This window comes from Hibiscus syriacus, unplaced genomic scaffold, assembly GCF_006381635.1.
Source record: "Hibiscus syriacus cultivar Baekdansim isolate YM2019G1 unplaced genomic scaffold, ASM638163v2 tig00110393_pilon, whole genome shotgun sequence".
NCBI lineage: Eukaryota > Viridiplantae > Streptophyta > Magnoliopsida > Malvales > Malvaceae > Hibiscus > Hibiscus syriacus.
In genome coordinates, this window is record NW_024062721.1 from 1,530,428 (window position 1) to 1,547,176 (window position 16,749).

The window sequence follows — 16,749 nt, forward strand, 5'->3', positions numbered from 1 at the left end:
TAAAGTACACAAATTCCTAGTTATAAGATATTATTTTATTTAGTTCATTGACTATTAAAAGTTAAAAAATAATTCTCTGACTATAGGGAGTTACTTTGTTAAGTCCATCGACTATTAAAAGTTACAGAATGATCATTCGACTATTCATTATGTTCCTAACTTGTTATTTTCTGTTAAAAATTAACGGTTACCTGAGTTGAACGTTAGCATATTGACTGAGATATGATAGTCATTTGATATTATGAGACCAGATTTTATCAAATCTAAGTCATCAGGTTAACGTACAACTCAGATTGTCTTCAATTTTTTAACAAAAATGTGATTTTCGTACATAATGAAAAGTCAAATGATCATTTTATAACTTTTAATAGTTGAGGGATGCAACAAAGTAACTCCTTATAGTCTAGGACCATTTTGTAACTTTTCATAGTCAAGGGACTCAATAAAGCATTATCCAATAGTCGAGGGATAATTAAAAGCTTACGTATTAAAACAGACTAAAACTAATCATTTATGTAATAAATGCGTAGTTTATTCTAATTATTAATTTTATAAATAAATAAAAATATAATAAATTACAATAAAATCTGTAAAATTCGAATAAACTAAATCGCAGCAAATGATCATGTTCCTTAAACTATTGAAATGCAAATTTTTTTCATTAAAAATAAAAATATATAAACAAATAACTAAAATTTTAACCAAACAAATTAAAAAAAATAATAAATATTAATATCGACGAAAAAGAATAAACATCAATCACCATCAAATTAATATAAAATATATGTAGCAATAATAACATATAAATAATTAACTTTATTATAATTTAATCACAACATACAAAATAGATAGAAATTAACAAAATAATTAAATAAACATCAACGATGCAATTATTTTGATCATTAAAATTTTTAGAAGAAAGTTAGAGAGAAAAAAAAAACAGTTTTTATTAAAAAAATAAAAAAAGGAAAAGCAATATACTCACCTGGATCAAACAACCACTGTGTAGGTCCCACGTCACGTAACCATTCCAAACTCTCACATGGTATTACTGTTATAAAACAGTTTTAATATACGGAAATGTCATACACAAAATGTTAATATCTTTTAAATATTTTCGGTAAATCCATATTTAAAATATTATTTTTTTATTAAAAATATTAATTCCGTTACATAATTTCATGTAAAAAAAAGATTATTTTAGGTAATATTTAATATTAACATTTTTTTGTGTAAAAATATAATATTTTAAGTAACATTTTATTAAAAATATTAAATATTTTAAATAACGACTAATATTAATATTTTCATTAAAAAAATAATATTTTAGACAGTAAATCATCTTAAATATTAAAAAAATATTAACATTTTTAATATTAAGTCGTCCGTACATGACATATCCCAAATATTAAAAAAATGGAAAATGCAATTCGCCTATAAAATGGGTATCGCCCCCTGAATTTGATCATTGAAAGTTTTTCAACCTCCAGTCCATGGCGTTGTCTAATTCCCTTTCCTTTCCTTCTTTTTCTTCTTCTATTTCTCCCTTCGTCCACCGTCGTCCCACAGCTCCCGGTTCCGGCTTCGCACCTCTTCTCACTTCTCTTGATCCCTCCAAATTCCGCTTCAACTTTTCTGAGTGCGGCACTGAGGCCGATTTCTCTGCAAGGAAGTAAGATAACGACAATCTATCTATTCTTTTTTCTTTTTCGGTTTATTTACCTTTTGGAATATTGTCCACGCAGGTACATTGTTAATGTTGCTAGCAGTGGTTTCAACTCGTTTAATTCATTTTCATGGGTAAAGAATCATCTTCTTGTTTCATCTTTCACTTAACTGACATATGGATTGGGAGGCATCATTTTGTTTTACTAAGATGAATAATCTCAGTGTTTCTTTTCGAATGCATAATGGTGTAGCTCTTCTGTTCCGATTTTAATATATATTTTTTAAGTTTAACCAAAAAATTGCGAAAGAAGGAAAAAAGAAAGGTTATTTAATGTTACAGATCCATATTTGTGTAGATTCATTAGGAAATTGCAGTAAAGGGGTTAAGCCACAACTGAAAGAAATGTGGTTCTCAAATACGAGTGATGAATTAAATCAAAGAGAATATTTTATCTTCTTAAAGATGCACCTAGCTGAGTCGCTTCAAAAAGATATTGTAGCTCGAAAAATATGTGTTTCTAGGTTATGACCCATGTCATGAACTGTGCTTTTACAGCTGAATGGACAAAATTACTATTTCACTATCTTTAACATTCCTTTCTTCTAGATGCTAAAATTATCATAAAATCTAAATATATGAATCCCTTGTTGAGCATATTTTTGTTCTGCGTCACACTGCATATATAATGATGCAGGATTCTGACCAAGATGATGATTGTATTCCAATGCCAATTGTTTCGATTGATCAAGACTCAGATCCAGAAGCAACAGTTGTGCAGCTGAGTTTTGGAGATCGTCTGGGTGCTCTCATTGATACAGTTAAGTGGGAACTTATATTGATTTCTCCTTTCAAAATGTTATAAGCTTATTTTTCTGGGATTACTCGCCAAGCCAATTATGTGACTTATTTTGTCTATTCTTTGTTTTATTTAGTAACTGAGTTGTCTATGTTTAGGTAAGAGACCTCCTCACCTCAGTTTGTTTAAAGTACTATCTGATTGCATTTTTTTCGACTCTTTTATAAAGCTGGCATCCAGGAATATTGTTAATATTGGTTGTTATGTGCATGTGGTTAGTTCACTTCTGTTTAAGTAAATTTGGATGATTCAGATAATTAGGTAATATGGATGCTGGTAGCAGTGTTTCCTTGTGTTACACAAACGAACGGTCTTGATTCCAATTTACATTATTTTTTAAGGTTATAGATTCTGGTTATTTCATTTTAGGGAGAAAAAAAGGCAATGATAAATCTGGCAATTCCCTCTTTCCTTGTTGATTTGTTTAGTATCTTTTTTCTTGGGCAGATGAGAGCATTGAAAGATTTGGGATTAGATGTTGCAAAGGGAACTGTTGTTACTGAAGGACTAGTCAAACAAACAAAATTTTTCATCACGCGATCGTGAGTAGTTGTTACAACTGTTATGACTCAATTTTCTTGTGCTGCCCTCTTTGAGCATGTTTTGATAACAAGTTGCTGAATATCTATCATACTCATTAGCTTGAACAGTCACAACATATCTATCATACTCATTGCTGAATATCTATCATACTCATTTTGGCTTTTAAATATTGCATTTTATATTTTTCCTTCACAGTGGGTGATAATACATAATTGGAATTTGATAGGAGTGACTGTTTGTTTGTGTGAGAGAGTGAGTGAGTATGTGATATATTCAAAACTAAACATCAATATCATTCTCACAGCATGTATCACTGTCCTTATAAATTCTCTCAAAATTTTCTTTTTACTTCAGAGAGATTAATTGGTTTGTTCATGCTAGAGACAATGGGCGCAAAATTGAGGATCCTGATATGTTAGAGAGAATTCGACTCACCATTATAAACAATCTTTTGAAGTACCATCCAGTATGTATGCTGAATTCGTACTCTGACTTTTTCTCCCTCCCCTCCCTCCCCCTCTCTCCCCCTCTCTTTCTCTCATGGATGGTCAATCTTATGGCTTGTCAAAGTATAAACATTATTATGTAGTTGTTAATTTTTTTCACATATCCTGGTTTGAATTTGACTTGCTAGGAATCTAGTGTGCTACTTGCTATGGGTGAGGCTTTTGGAGTAAAGGCTCCAAAGAAGAAGGTGACATAATTATTTTGTACAAAATTGGAATCATGATTTTTATACTTTGATTATCTTAGATTGAATGTTGCCTCTTGCTTTTATGACATTGGAATGGATTGCAAACTGATTGTAAACTTTGTGCCGTTTCAAAACTGGTAATTCAATTCAAGTTAACTAGGATTCAAAATGGTGTTCTAGTTCTTTTCAGAGTATTTCTTAGTCCAAACTGATTACCACCAGAGCTGAATCCTTTGAACGGATTAAATTTGGTTCTTTTTTGTTGTTGTTGTTGCCCTTCTAGTTCCAAGGCTTCGCCTTGACTAATTCGGATCGACCCGCGTCGCACACCTGGCTTTGGTGGGATTTTTTTGCATACACAAGGACTCAAACTCAAAACCTTGCTTAAGCGATATCACGCTGCTTACCACTTGAACCAACCCAATCCCTGTCGGTTAAATTTGGTTCTTTTGACATAGAATGGGGGACAATTAATCTTAATAGTTTTTTAAGTTTGGTTTTTCCTGCCCCCCCCCCCAGTCTAAGCAAAATCACATCTTGATGTCATCAAGATTAGATCAGGCTTCAAAAATGAAAGTGCTTTCTGATTAGTTCATAAAGAGTTGTTGCAAGCACTATGTGGGTTTGGGATCTTATGAACTTTGAACCTAAGCCTCTAGAAATTTGTTGGTGCAGCTTGATGTGGACATTGCTACTCGTATACGTATCAAGGAAGATGGACCCAAGAGGAGGTTTGCTCTCCAAAATATATTCTTATGGGAAATGGATTTCAGCTCATAAGTCACAGCTTTCTACTGTTTAGATCACATATTGGGATATTTTTAATTCATTATGATATAATCAGCTTATATATTTGCTCCCTGTGTTACCAGCTTGCTTTCCGTAGAGACAGCAGATCGACCTGGACTGCTGGTAGAGATAATCAAAGTCATTGCTGATGTCAACATTGATGTAGAATCCGCAGAAATTGATACGGAGGTATCCATCTCGCTGTTTTTGAGTCTGTGTATGCACACTGAAACATTTGGTTCTGCAACTTTTTTCACCTCCTTTTGTTCTGTGTACTATACAGGGATTAGTGGCGAAAGACAAGTTTCACGTTAGCTACAGAGGAGCACCTTTAAATAGTTCCTTGTGTCAGGTATTTGTTAAGTCTGACAATCTATTTTCTCAACAATATCGAATTGCTTGTTCTCAGTTGCCCAAGTATCAACTGTTCTTTTACTTTTCGAATGGAGCCATTCGTTTTGAAAAATAAATAATGTTTCTGCTGGATTTTTGTGATTCCTTTGCTCTTAAATTTTAACTGCATATCTTGCAGGTGCTGGTGAATTGCCTGCGTTATTACCTTAGAAGGCCGGAAACCGATATTGATAGCTATTAGTACTTGAAGATGTACCCTATAAACCAAATTCGTTGGTTCTCTTGTACCCATTCCTATGGGAGCTCAGGCTATCAAAACTTTCTCTCTCTAGATATATAGGTTCATGTTGCACAATGAGTTCTGGGATGTTTCTCGAAACTTCACACACACTTAGGCGACCTGCATCCCATATGAAACTAAACGTTGTTTACAAAAATTCGTCCTTTGGATATATGAAAACAGTCCATTCTCTTCTCCGATACTCTCCTGTTTTATCTCTTGAAAAATTTTCCAATAATATTCCTTTCTTTTTCGAGAAAGAAGCATACTAATTGGATTCTACATCCCTCATTTGAGTGTGCGAATATGAGAGTATATTGGATTTTTAATGTAGTGATTTATGCTACAACACAGTAAAATTATTTTATTTGATCATAGTACTATTTTCCAACACATAATATATTAAGCTCTAAAAATTTTTTTATTTTCAAAATCATCACTAAATTTAATTATATTTTGTAACAGTATACCGTAACTAGATCAGATAAGCTAAAAGAGGGCCTCTCGGTTTATTTGAATCCACATTTAGTGTATGTAACAATATCCACGCATGTATGCATGAAAGTATGGCAAGGACGTGATTTTAAAGGGCCATGACTTGAAAGCACATTATTATTGAGCTTCACAGCCTCAGCCTCAGCCTGATGAGCAGGCGAAAATCGCCCTACTTCTACCCCTCATTCGGCCATATTAGACACAGCGTCAGGCTCGATGGTTGCTATCATTTTTTGGCGAATCGCTCTTGCCATCAATTTTGATTTCAGCTTGTATTCATGTTTGTCAATGTCATAAACTACGCTCCCTTCTGTATCAAGCATGTCTGTGACGTTATCCCAATCAACAGGTGCATCTATGATATTAGTATAGAGCTGCATGTAGATGCAATTGATGTTTATATAGTATAAACTACAAATTTCATCATTCAACTTTGATTATATTTATTTTATTAAAACTTTAAGCATTTGACCGACAAGCATTTTTTTTAACAATAATGACTGATGAAAGTAAATTAAAATTTTAGCAATTATAATGTAAATTTTAAAATTTGGTGACCAAAATGAAATGATCCTAAAAATTCAACGAGTGTAGTTTACCCTAATTTATTGTGTGTAACTACGTGGATGTGAAAAGATGAGTAATGCAATATATACCTTGTTGTTTGTATCTTTAAAGTTTTCCCAGGCAACAACCCACCGTATACCCTCGTCCATTACTTAGTAGGCAAGAACAGCATAGGAACCATCATCATCGGGTCCTGCAAAGTAACCCTTAAATGTTTTGTTTTTATAGATTGTTCCAGATGGGTAATCCTTTAACGGAGCTCCTTTCCACACCAATTTGTCCTCCACGGATAAAGTGTGTTTAGAATTGTTCCAAAGCAGGCCTTTTGTTTGTATTTGGTCGCTAGGTTGAAGTTTGAACAATTGAATATGTTATTTATTATTTATGTTATAATATTATTTATTATTATAAATTAAAATATATTTTGAGTAAAAAATATGTGATATAAATTAATTATTATATATTTGTATACACTCATTTTCGTCTCATTATATATATATATATATTAGTTTAAAAATATTTTTAAAAACCTATATATAATATATAGTTTTGAAAACATTTATATATTATATAGTTTTTAAAAATATTTTGAAAATAAATATAATATATAGTTTTTAAATATTTTTTGAAAGTATATATATTATATAGTTTTTAAAGTATTTTGAAAATAAATATAATATATAATTTTTAAAACATTTTTTTAAAAATATATATTATATAGTTTTTAAACATTTTGAAAATATATATAGTTTTTTAAAAAATATTTTGAAGAACATATATATATTATATAGTTTTTAAATCATTTCAAAAACTTATAATATATAGTTTTAAAAACATTTTTGAAAACTATATAATTTTGAAAACATTTTTCAAAAAACATATAATATATAATTTTAAATATTTTTGAAAATGTATATTATATTATATATTATTATTATTATTATTGTTATCTTTTTATCTTTAATTAATTTTATTTTTTATTTTGTTTTCAGGTCTGTTTTGGGTCCAATAAGTCACAGTCCAACTCTGGTCCAAACATTGGGCCTGAACCAGCCCAGTAGTAAGATAGGGTTTCATCTAAGTCCAGCATCGCACAGTTCATAGTCGTTGGATCAAGATGGAGATCAACGGTCAAGGTTGCAAAGGATTAGGGTTTCATTCAACCCTTCTCACGCCGCAAAGTCAGGGAGCCAAACAGTCATCAGTGTCAACGGCCGGCCGAGATCCCCGGGACTGACCCATCTCGGGGGGTCCGGCCTCAACGGCCACGAGAGCCCCGAATTTCGAAACAAACCAACGGCCGATGAAGGCCTATAAATATCATCAGAACCACGGCGAGAAGGGGGGATAACAACGAGAACCACAGTACCAACGACGAGAACAATACACCAAAGAATCGAGACAAACACCCACACAAAACAACCAAACAGCATTAAAACAACAATAAACCAAAGGCCGAAGCCCCGCAGCAAAAATCAGAAACAAATAAGCAAAAATCAAGGCATTTCCGGTTTCCAGGGAAGCAGAGGAGTCATCATCAAAGGTAATAAAAACATTTAATCTTTCGGGTTAGATCTACGGCGTTAAAGGTGTTTTTTGATAGTTTGGGTTTCGTTTGTGGTTTGGGGGTGATGAAAAAAAGCTCGTGGTGTAATTTGGGTTTACCCGATCGTCGGAGGTGGCGGCCGGAGCGATTTTCGGTGGCGATTCACGGCGTTCGGGATTCGATTGGGTGGAGGCTAGCTAGAGAGAAGCCAGAGAGAACTTAGTTCTCTCCTTTGTGTAGAGAGAGAACATTTGGGATAAATGAGAGGTTTGAAGAATTTTGGGCCAAATTTCGGCCATTTATACATCCACCATGCGACGTCGTTTTAGGGTGGGGGTATTTCTATAATTTTCATTTTTGGGTAAACTTCACCCGCGGTCCCTGTGAGTTTTTAGCTTGACTTTTTAGTCACCATACCCCATTTCCTAATTTCGATTTAAGCCATAAGTTTTGATCTGTTTCAATTTGGTCCCCTTAATTCCTATTTTTTTCTATTATTGTTTTTAGTTTTTATTTATTTATTTATTTATTTATTTATTTATTGTTATTTTATTTCATTACTTTTAAACGCTAACATTTTTTTAATATTTGTTTTTTAGTATTTTATTTTATTTTCCTTTTTCATTTTTTTCACTTTTATCCTATTTCATTTTTATGTCCTTATTATTTTGTCATTTCTTTTTAATATTTTTCACTTTGATTTATATTCATATTTGCACCTTTTTTTCCCTTTGATTATTTATTATTTTATTATTATTTTTTACTTTGCTTTAATTTGATTATTATTATTTTTATTTGACATTTTCAACTCTTTATTTGTAGAAGAATTTCAACTAATCAAATGTAAGTAATTCGAATCGGATTTCTAAATTTAAATTTAAATTTTTAATTTTCGCAATTAAAGACAACCGATAAATTAATTGATACCGAAAGGGCGGTTCAAGGGTGCTAATCCTTCCTTGATCGTAACCGACTCCCGAACCCGACACGTTTCTGGTACAACGCATATCAGGTAAGAAATAGGGTATCCGATCAACCCATTTGTTTTAAAATAAACCAGATTGGATTGAGTGACCAAAAAGGAACAAAAAATTAATTCAGTGATGATTTTGGAAATAAAAATAGTTTGAAGACCAAAATAGAATCACATGAATAGTTGAGTGACTAAATATGTAATTTACCCACATGTTTTTTTAACCGATTTGGGGTAAATGAGGTAACGATTTAAACTTAGAGAAACAAAACATCTCGAAAAATATTTTAGGGGGCAACTTGATTTAAATAGTATCATGATGCAAATACATAAATTGACAAAATTTCAGGTAAAAGATTAAGATTATATTGTTTTATTTCATTTTTAAAAGTTTTTATATATTTAGAGCATCATGTCCTTGTATTTGTGGCGCATGTCTAATACAAGTGTTGTACCAAAGAAAATAAAAAGGAAATCAAATGGAGTAACATAGATTACAACTATGGAACCGTCCTTCGTACTTCACATATGGTCCTGGACAGTTTATGTTCCACTACAAACACATACTGTAAGCAGGGTGAAAAAACGAAATAAAAAAACTGCAGAACATTTCCTCAAGTAACATGAACACTCAATCAGCACACGAATAAACGGATGGTTTTACTGAATTGAGCATGCCAGATACACAGTCACCTCTCAAAGACTACATTTTTGGAAGAAACGGTTAAAACAAGTTCACCATTGGTGACTTTCTTAGAGCATTGCACTCAACATCTCATTCCAAATATCAGGCACCCCAGGGAGGCACCAATGGCTACAGTCGGACGAAAACTCCATCGGGTGCCGCCTCTGTGCTTGGTTCAACTCCCTTCTATAAACAGAAGGACGCCCGTCTGTTCGAAAAGCCGACATCGTCGTAATGTCATGTAGATATACTGGAAATCCCATTCTTCTTAACACCCCTTTAAGTACTAAAACTTGTTCAGGAACACGAGGGTGGCTGAAAATTTGAAGGGGAGTTATCTGGTTATAGCATTTTCACCCATTTTGTCTGCGATGAACAAAAAAGGGGAGAAAAAGAATCAGCTTTGTTTAAGAAAGCATGGAGATATAAAGGAACATAGAGTACCTGTTATGAGTCCTTTCTGGTATGCAATCATTGGATTCATGGTTTTATAGAGAGATTTTCCCTCCATGTAATAGTCCCACCTGTATATTTGTTGTTGGAAGACAATTTTGCCATGAGTTACTGCTCCGAGCAATCGGTATTTATGTTACTCGAACTTAGATACGAGAGTTGAATACAGTTATGTGTTCGATACGAATATACTTACGAACTCCATTGATCAGAATGAGTCCACCAGTGTGCCGAGTCAAACACAAGAACATCAACACCTCTCCAATATCTTGCATTCTCCTCAATCAGATCCAAATGCAAGACCCTCTTGTAGTCAGCTCCTTTCTTCAGCTCCACAAGCAGTGGAGCCCAAGAAAACTCGACCGATGTCTCGGAATCCTGTAATAAATCAGTCCATTTGCGTGAGCAGCAATTACAAAGAAAAGGGTTCTCTTTTTTTTCCCATTCATATTTCTCTCTTACCAAGGCATGGAAGGCCATTGAAGGACCATTGTAGGTCACCTTCTTATGTCCTGTTGGTATAACTCCTTGCACCAGGCAGACCAGACTCTCCCATTGGTTCCTCATAATAGAATCACCCACCAGCATTATCCTTTTCCTTCTCATCTTCCCAAGAAATTTCAGTGCATCAAACCTGAAACCATAATATAAGCTCAAGAAATCAAAGATAGCATTGAGTGGATCGGGATTCGAATCCGGGCATCTGCAAACGATATTATATTGGAAGTAGGTACCTTGGAAGAGAACAACCATTTGGCTTCCATTTCCACTTCTCGTAGCCAGAATCTGGCCTTCCATTTCTTTGACAGGTGACTGCAGTACTAAGATATGGGCAGTTGGAGTCATACAAAGGGTATGATTCATCATAAATCCATTTACCAACTGAGAAATCACATCTCTTAGGCCAATCCTGACGCCTGCTTTGCACCATTACAACTTCATTGGCTTCGGTGTTGAGCCAAGACGATGACTTGCCCTGAAAGAAGCAACAAGCAAACAAGGTGAGGAAGAGGAAGGTGAAATGCCTCGGATACTTAGCCATTGAAGGGCAAATGGAGGAGGGTTTTGGTCCTCTGGAAGTGTAGGATTTACAGCAGAAAACAAGTGCTCTTAAAGTTGTCAACCATTGCTTTCTTCTTTCTTTCATCGAGGCATGAATGGAGGTAATTATGTGTGGACCACGACAAGTTCATGGAAAGTAAAAGTGTTGTCTTTTTCACTCATTGCCATTTCTTCTCCCTCCTTCAGGTAATTTGGTAATTCAATTGAACATGGCTGTTAAATGAAATTGAGATATAATTGTAAAAGCCTGTTGAAATATTCCTTTTAACAATGTCATCTCCAGTCGAAAGATCGAATGTAGATATCCTCCTTATAGTGAAAAAAATTTCAACTGAAATGTTAACAAAAATATGTGTAGTTTTTTTTCTTGAAAAAGAAACATTCAACGGTGTTTGCATTTGCGATGCAATGCTCTTAACTTTTAGAATTGCCAATGCTAAAGTAGACTGTTTGAATTTTCAGGCCATTCTCATAATATAGCTTTCATGCTATTTGCTTATTTGTGGTTTCTTCTTCTTCTTCTTCTTGGCGACTTACCTATAGGTTTCATTCCTTTCTTTTCTTCCTATCATTATGAAGTTACAGTGTCATTTTCTAAAACAATAAAAAAAATATTTATTCGTTTCTTTAATATTAACACGTAATGTTTTTCACTAAATCCCGACTCTGAGTCATCATTCTTTCAAACCCTTTCTTCTGGTTTATGCGAGAATTTTGTCAAAAAGAAAAAGAATTGGCCCCAAATTATACATTTTCCTCATTATTGCTAGGAATGATACCCGAATTTTTATTTTTCTTCCTGTTTTGTTTAGGAAGTGTGATATTTATATTAGCTGAAAAAATGAGTATGTAGAAAGAAATGAGTAGTTTAGTGGGTAATTTTTGCATTAAGCCAAAAAGAAGGATGAGAAGAGAGAGATTAAAAGGTCTGGTGGTGGTGGTGGTGGTGGAGGCGGCCGTGATAACCGGGATTTAAAAGGCAAACACATAATGTGATTTTAAGTGCTTTTTTAACTCTTCTCTTCGCTTTACAATGTCAAAAGGAGAAAGTCGCAACATTCATCACGGTCCCATTAACTTCTTTCCCGTCAAAAGTTAAACAAACTATGTACCAATAGTTATGGGCTGATGCAAGTTTCAATAAACGCCGTTACAGTAGCGTTTTCCGTCCAAGTTATTTTCATACTGATTTTAAGGCATACCATTTAATACAAAGCCTTACCTAGAATCATTGCTTTTTACAATTTTCGTGTTTTTTCTAAATAAAAATAACATATCGACCAATTGCATATCTATGCTGTTATTTCCAGAAAAATGAATAGTCAAAACGACCCCTACTCCAAAAAACAACACATATATTAAAGAAACTTGGGATTTGATTCTACATCAAGTGCATTGAAGTAATCTAGAAAAGAATTCCCACAGCAAATATCTATGAGCAAGTAGTTTTGCTTCAAAGTTGCAATACCTGAGCATTCTCTTTTTGCAATTGAAAAACGTTCTCAGAATATGGCATAGCTCAATGTCTAACACTCTCTTAATGGTACAGCATGCCATACCCCGCGTTGCAACAAATGTTTGCATGTAATAGTCCCACACATAGTTATCAGCATTCATAAACTTATCTCTTCATTTGTAGAACTCAAAGTCGGTGTCAGGCTTCTTCACATTTGTTCTGTAACCCTTTTCAAAGTCTTTGGGAAGTATGACGTATCGGTTCTTGCGCACTGCATGCATTCCAGCTTCTTGGCAGATGGCGGCAATCTGATTCAATCAAACCGGCATGCCAATTATTAAGTAAAAGTATATTTATGACCAAAACTAGAGAGGAGAAATATATAGGGAGCTTTGATAGCATGCCACAACTAACCTCTGCAGCACTAATTTTATCTGGCCGAGAAACATAATCCTCCAAGTCTACCTCATCACTCAGGTTCATTTTAGCAGTGCAAACCTGTAAGATGAAACATTACCTTTAGAAAATAAATTGCAACATTTACTATTCACAATATAAACCAGAAATGGAAAGAAACAAAAGAAAAATACACAACCACAAAGAACCATGAATCACACAGATAAGAACTTGAACTACAATAATGACATTGCTTGCCTGGAAAACAAGCCTCTTCTGCCTTCTATCGGGCAAAGGGAACTCAATCTTTCGGTCAAGCCTTCCAGGACGAAGAAGAGCAGGGTCCAAAGTGTCGGATCGATTGGTTGCCATAATGACCTTAACATTCACAGTCTGGTCAAATCCATCCATCTAGAAAAGTTGGGTGCAAAAGCAGTAGTTCAGGAAAAAAAGGTTAAGTAATTAAAACACCAATTTCCTTGTATATGTTGAAGGATATAACATTTTAAGCAGCATCTTTATTGATATATTGAAAATTCCTAATATATACCTGATTCAGGAGCTCCATGAGGATTCGCTGAACTTCTCTATCAGCTCCAGTTTGAGCATCAAACCTAGCAGTAGCAATGGCATCTACCTCATCAATAAAGATAATAGCTGGAGCATTCTCTTTAGCAAGACGGAAGACATCACGAACCATCCTTGGACCCTGAGACAAAGCAATGCTCAAGATACTATTATCCACCAACAAAAGATGATAGCAGACAGTACTTGATCAAATCAGTATTAAGGGAAGTCAATTCAATGCAGAGAACTAAGTATTGCATTAATTAAGGGGTGATGAATTTAGTAATGACAATTAAAAGAAACTTCACCGTTAGATCTCCTTACCTCACCCAAATACTTTTGAACAAATTCAGATCCAACTACTCTAATGAAGGCAGCTGTTGTATGGTTAGCCACAGCCTTTGCAAGCATGGTTTTTCCAGTGCCAGGGGGGCCATAGAGTAAAACGCCACGAGGAGGGTCTATCCCAATCTGCTTGTAGAGCTCGTGATGAGTCAATGGTAACTCCACTGCCTCACGAATTTCTTGCTTTTGGATGTCACATCCTCCAATATCCTAAGATAAGAAAATGCCTCATAAGCCAGAAAGAACACCAAACGGATAATTATTGTCATTTTGATTCCAAGCAAAAAGATATGTAAATAAAGAGTCATTCAATGTACTCCAGCAGGACTTATAGTACATAAAAGAACTACGATAATAGAACATTCAAACACATTCATGATTCAAAAAAAACAAGGCAACTAAACTACTAGCAAATAAATTGCTTTTAATGTCAATCATAAACACATGGATAACTATGAATTCTAAAAGACACTCAGACTCAGATTATCATATGGTCCGTTATAATGCAATAACCACTAACACAACAAGCATATTTAAAATGAGATAAACCACTATCACTCAAACTCATGCTATATGTGAAGTATCATCGTTAGATATAACAAATAAAAAATTGGAACGATTGGGTGCTGAACACATCAGTCCTACATAAATGATTTCACATCTTCATGAATCCTAACTATTTAATCATTCAGGAACATTTAGCACAACTGAAATTGATGGCCAACTTAGGAAATATTGAATACATTAGTTACAGGGGATAAAGCGATATGTTGCAGACTGATAATTAAAAGGCATATATATACAAAGCTATGAAGCCAATTTCCCCAAGTAATATTTAAAATTCACTCCATGTTATATTCCAGCTTAAGGCCTAGCCTATGTCTACATGGCTAAAGAGCTCATAAAAAGTTTTAAAAATATCCATAGCCTCAAACTCAAACATCAAAATTCTGAATGATCAACATAACTTCAAGCTATGTGTATCACACAGTTCGTAAATTAACCAAAAACCCCTTATCTAGTAATCTCAATTTAAAATACCCTTCTCCGAACAATTAACCTAAAATCCCCTTAATTTAAATAGGAAGGAAGCAAAACCCTAATTCCAAACAACTCACCGTAAATTAAGAAACCCTAAATCCAAATGAATCAAAAGAATACCAAACTTCAAAACAGATTTAAAAGAAAAATGAAAGAAACTAACGTTGTATGTAACGTCGGGCTTCTCGGATTGGCTAAGCAAAGAGATACTGGAATCTGCCTCGGGAGGCAAAACGTCGACCAAAGCATTAGAGTGGCGGTGAAGAGCCACCGAAGCCGACGGCTTTAGCAGCTCTCTGTTAATGGTACTCAATATCCTTACATAATAATTGGATCCCGTGGTGGAGCCCACGATTCCATTGTTTTGATCGACCATCTCCATGAACTGGCCAATGACCAGGGGCACCGACTGGATCCGCTTGACTTCCTCCTGTGCCCTCAAAAGCTCTCGCTTAAGATTCTTATGTTCGTCTTTCACATACTCTTCTTGGATGTCTATGAACTCCAACTGCCTTTGAAGGGATTTCAGGCGGCAGTACAGATCATCCTCTTCGGCACCCGATGGGTCCACTGAAGGGTACTGACCAAGATCGGGTCTTGTGTTGGGAATCTGCGGCTCCGCCGCGGGTTTGGGTTCCGCCACAATCGCAGAAGCTGCCATATGTTTTCACAGACTCAGAGCTTGTATTGAAGAGCAAGAAAAGGGAAATGGAACCTAAAGAGGACATTAGAGAGGTAAATACAACCGGGGAGTATTATTTATATAGTTTTAAATGTAATCTGCATGAAAACGACATCGTTGCTCTTTATTATAATTTATTCTAGGATACACTATATATTTAGTCACTTAAACTATCATTGTAGTTTTATTTTATCATTTAATTAATTTTTTTGAGTTAAACCATCAATAACGTTACATTTCAGTTTTATTTTAATCATCTATTAAACAAATAACAAAATCATTGATTTGATATTTTAATTTTTTTCAATGATGATGTGATATTACTTTATAATAACACGTTAGTATTATTATTAATTTGTAATAGTGACTGATCAAATAAAACTAAATGTAACATCAGTGATAATTTTAAAAAAAATATTTAATTAATCAAAATAAAACCAAAGTGATAGTTAAGTAATTATATATATAATTTATCCTTTATTTTATTTATAACACATTCTCATTCTAAAAGTTTTATAAAATTGATTTTAAATTTTTAAAACGTTTTATCTGAATAAATAAATATTAAAATTATATTAATAGGTTTTTATTTAATCACATATAATACTTCTAGAATCTTATTCTTTCACTTTTTGTAAATATCAGTTCATTTTAAAATGAAGACTAATAACTAATACAAAAAAATGAAGAATAAAAATAGACATACAATCATTTAACTATTAATTGAGTTATGTTTCGTTTATTAGATTAAAAATCATTTTAGTAATTTAATCAATTACTTTTTATTATTTCATATCATTAATTTCTAACGAAAATATATTATAACAATTAATTATATAACTAATATTTTACTTTTAAATTTATATATTTTATCAATTCAATCTATAATTATAGAAAAATAACTCTTAATATTTTTATATTATTAATCTAACACTAATTATAAAAAATAACTTCAATATATTTTCTCGATTTGTTCCCTTTCATCTGTATGACTGTATACTATATTTCATTTTCCTTTTCCAAAATTTTTGTTTGTTTCAGTTTAAACCAAATTTTGGGTTTTTTCTTCTATGTTTTGTTTTCCATTATTTATTTTTGTTTAAAAAAATCTCACTTTCATATAGAGGCACTTATAACCCTAAAACATCTTCAACTAAGAGAGATTTTTAAAACCCAAATATATTTTGTAATAAAGGAACAACCTTTGGTGTTATTTTAAAAGGATGAAGGGGATGAACTAGCAGTGCAAGAGGTGAAATAATAATAAAAAACAGTTAATCAAGTGATAAGAAAGTA

At 33.4% G+C, this 16,749-nt stretch overlaps 2 protein-coding genes and 1 pseudogene across 2 annotated transcripts; 1 reads left to right on the top strand and 2 right to left on the bottom strand.

Moving 5' to 3' along the window:
* The first annotated feature begins 1,461 nt into the window (after window positions 1-1,461).
* Window positions 1,462-5,385, top strand: LOC120123435 (ACT domain-containing protein ACR12-like). The gene is made up of 10 exons (XM_039142331.1): window positions 1,462-1,672; window positions 1,746-1,800; window positions 2,364-2,486; window positions 2,973-3,067; window positions 3,450-3,534; window positions 3,703-3,762; window positions 4,438-4,493; window positions 4,635-4,740; window positions 4,835-4,903; window positions 5,084-5,385. The coding sequence occupies exons 1-10, from the start codon at window positions 1,494-1,496 to the stop codon at window positions 5,144-5,146; spliced, it is 891 nt and encodes a 296-aa protein (XP_038998262.1). The 5' UTR covers window positions 1,462-1,493; the 3' UTR covers window positions 5,147-5,385.
* Window positions 5,386-9,469: 4,084 nt separating this feature from the next.
* LOC120123434 lies at window positions 9,470-10,950 on the bottom strand (annotated as a pseudogene).
* Window positions 10,951-12,425: 1,475 nt separating this feature from the next.
* On the bottom strand, window positions 12,426-15,492 carry LOC120123433 (26S proteasome regulatory subunit 6B homolog). The gene is made up of 6 exons (XM_039142329.1): window positions 14,935-15,492; window positions 13,710-13,940; window positions 13,369-13,527; window positions 13,077-13,229; window positions 12,837-12,920; window positions 12,426-12,730 (listed from the first exon to the last, which is right to left on the bottom strand). The coding sequence occupies exons 1-6, from the start codon at window positions 15,430-15,432 to the stop codon at window positions 12,596-12,598; spliced, it is 1,260 nt and encodes a 419-aa protein (XP_038998260.1). The 5' UTR covers window positions 15,433-15,492; the 3' UTR covers window positions 12,426-12,595.
* Between the last annotated feature and the right edge of the window lie 1,257 nt (window positions 15,493-16,749).

What these genes read in the sequence shown, in the direction of transcription:
- LOC120123435 (XM_039142331.1), top strand. Translation starts at nt 1,494, where the DNA reads ATGGCGTTGTCTAATTCCCTTTCCTTTCCTTCTTTTTCTTCTTCTATT. An exon ending in CCGCAGAAATTGATACGGAG is followed by an intron (nt 4,741 to 4,834) that starts GTATCCATCTCG and finishes TGTACTATACAG; the next exon opens with GGATTAGTGGCGAAAGACAA. An exon ending in TAAATAGTTCCTTGTGTCAG is followed by an intron (nt 4,904 to 5,083) that starts GTATTTGTTAAG and finishes CATATCTTGCAG; the next exon opens with GTGCTGGTGAATTGCCTGCG.
- LOC120123433 (XM_039142329.1), bottom strand. Translation starts at nt 15,432, where the DNA reads ATGGCAGCTTCTGCGATTGTGGCGGAACCCAAACCCGCGGCGGAGCCG. An exon ending in TTCAAAAGTATTTGGGTGAG is followed by an intron (nt 13,528 to 13,709) that starts GTAAGGAGATCT and finishes GCTTTGTCTCAG; the next exon opens with GGTCCAAGGATGGTTCGTGA. An exon ending in ATAAAATTAGTGCTGCAGAG is followed by an intron (nt 12,731 to 12,836) that starts GTTAGTTGTGGC and finishes TGATTGAATCAG; the next exon opens with ATTGCCGCCATCTGCCAAGA.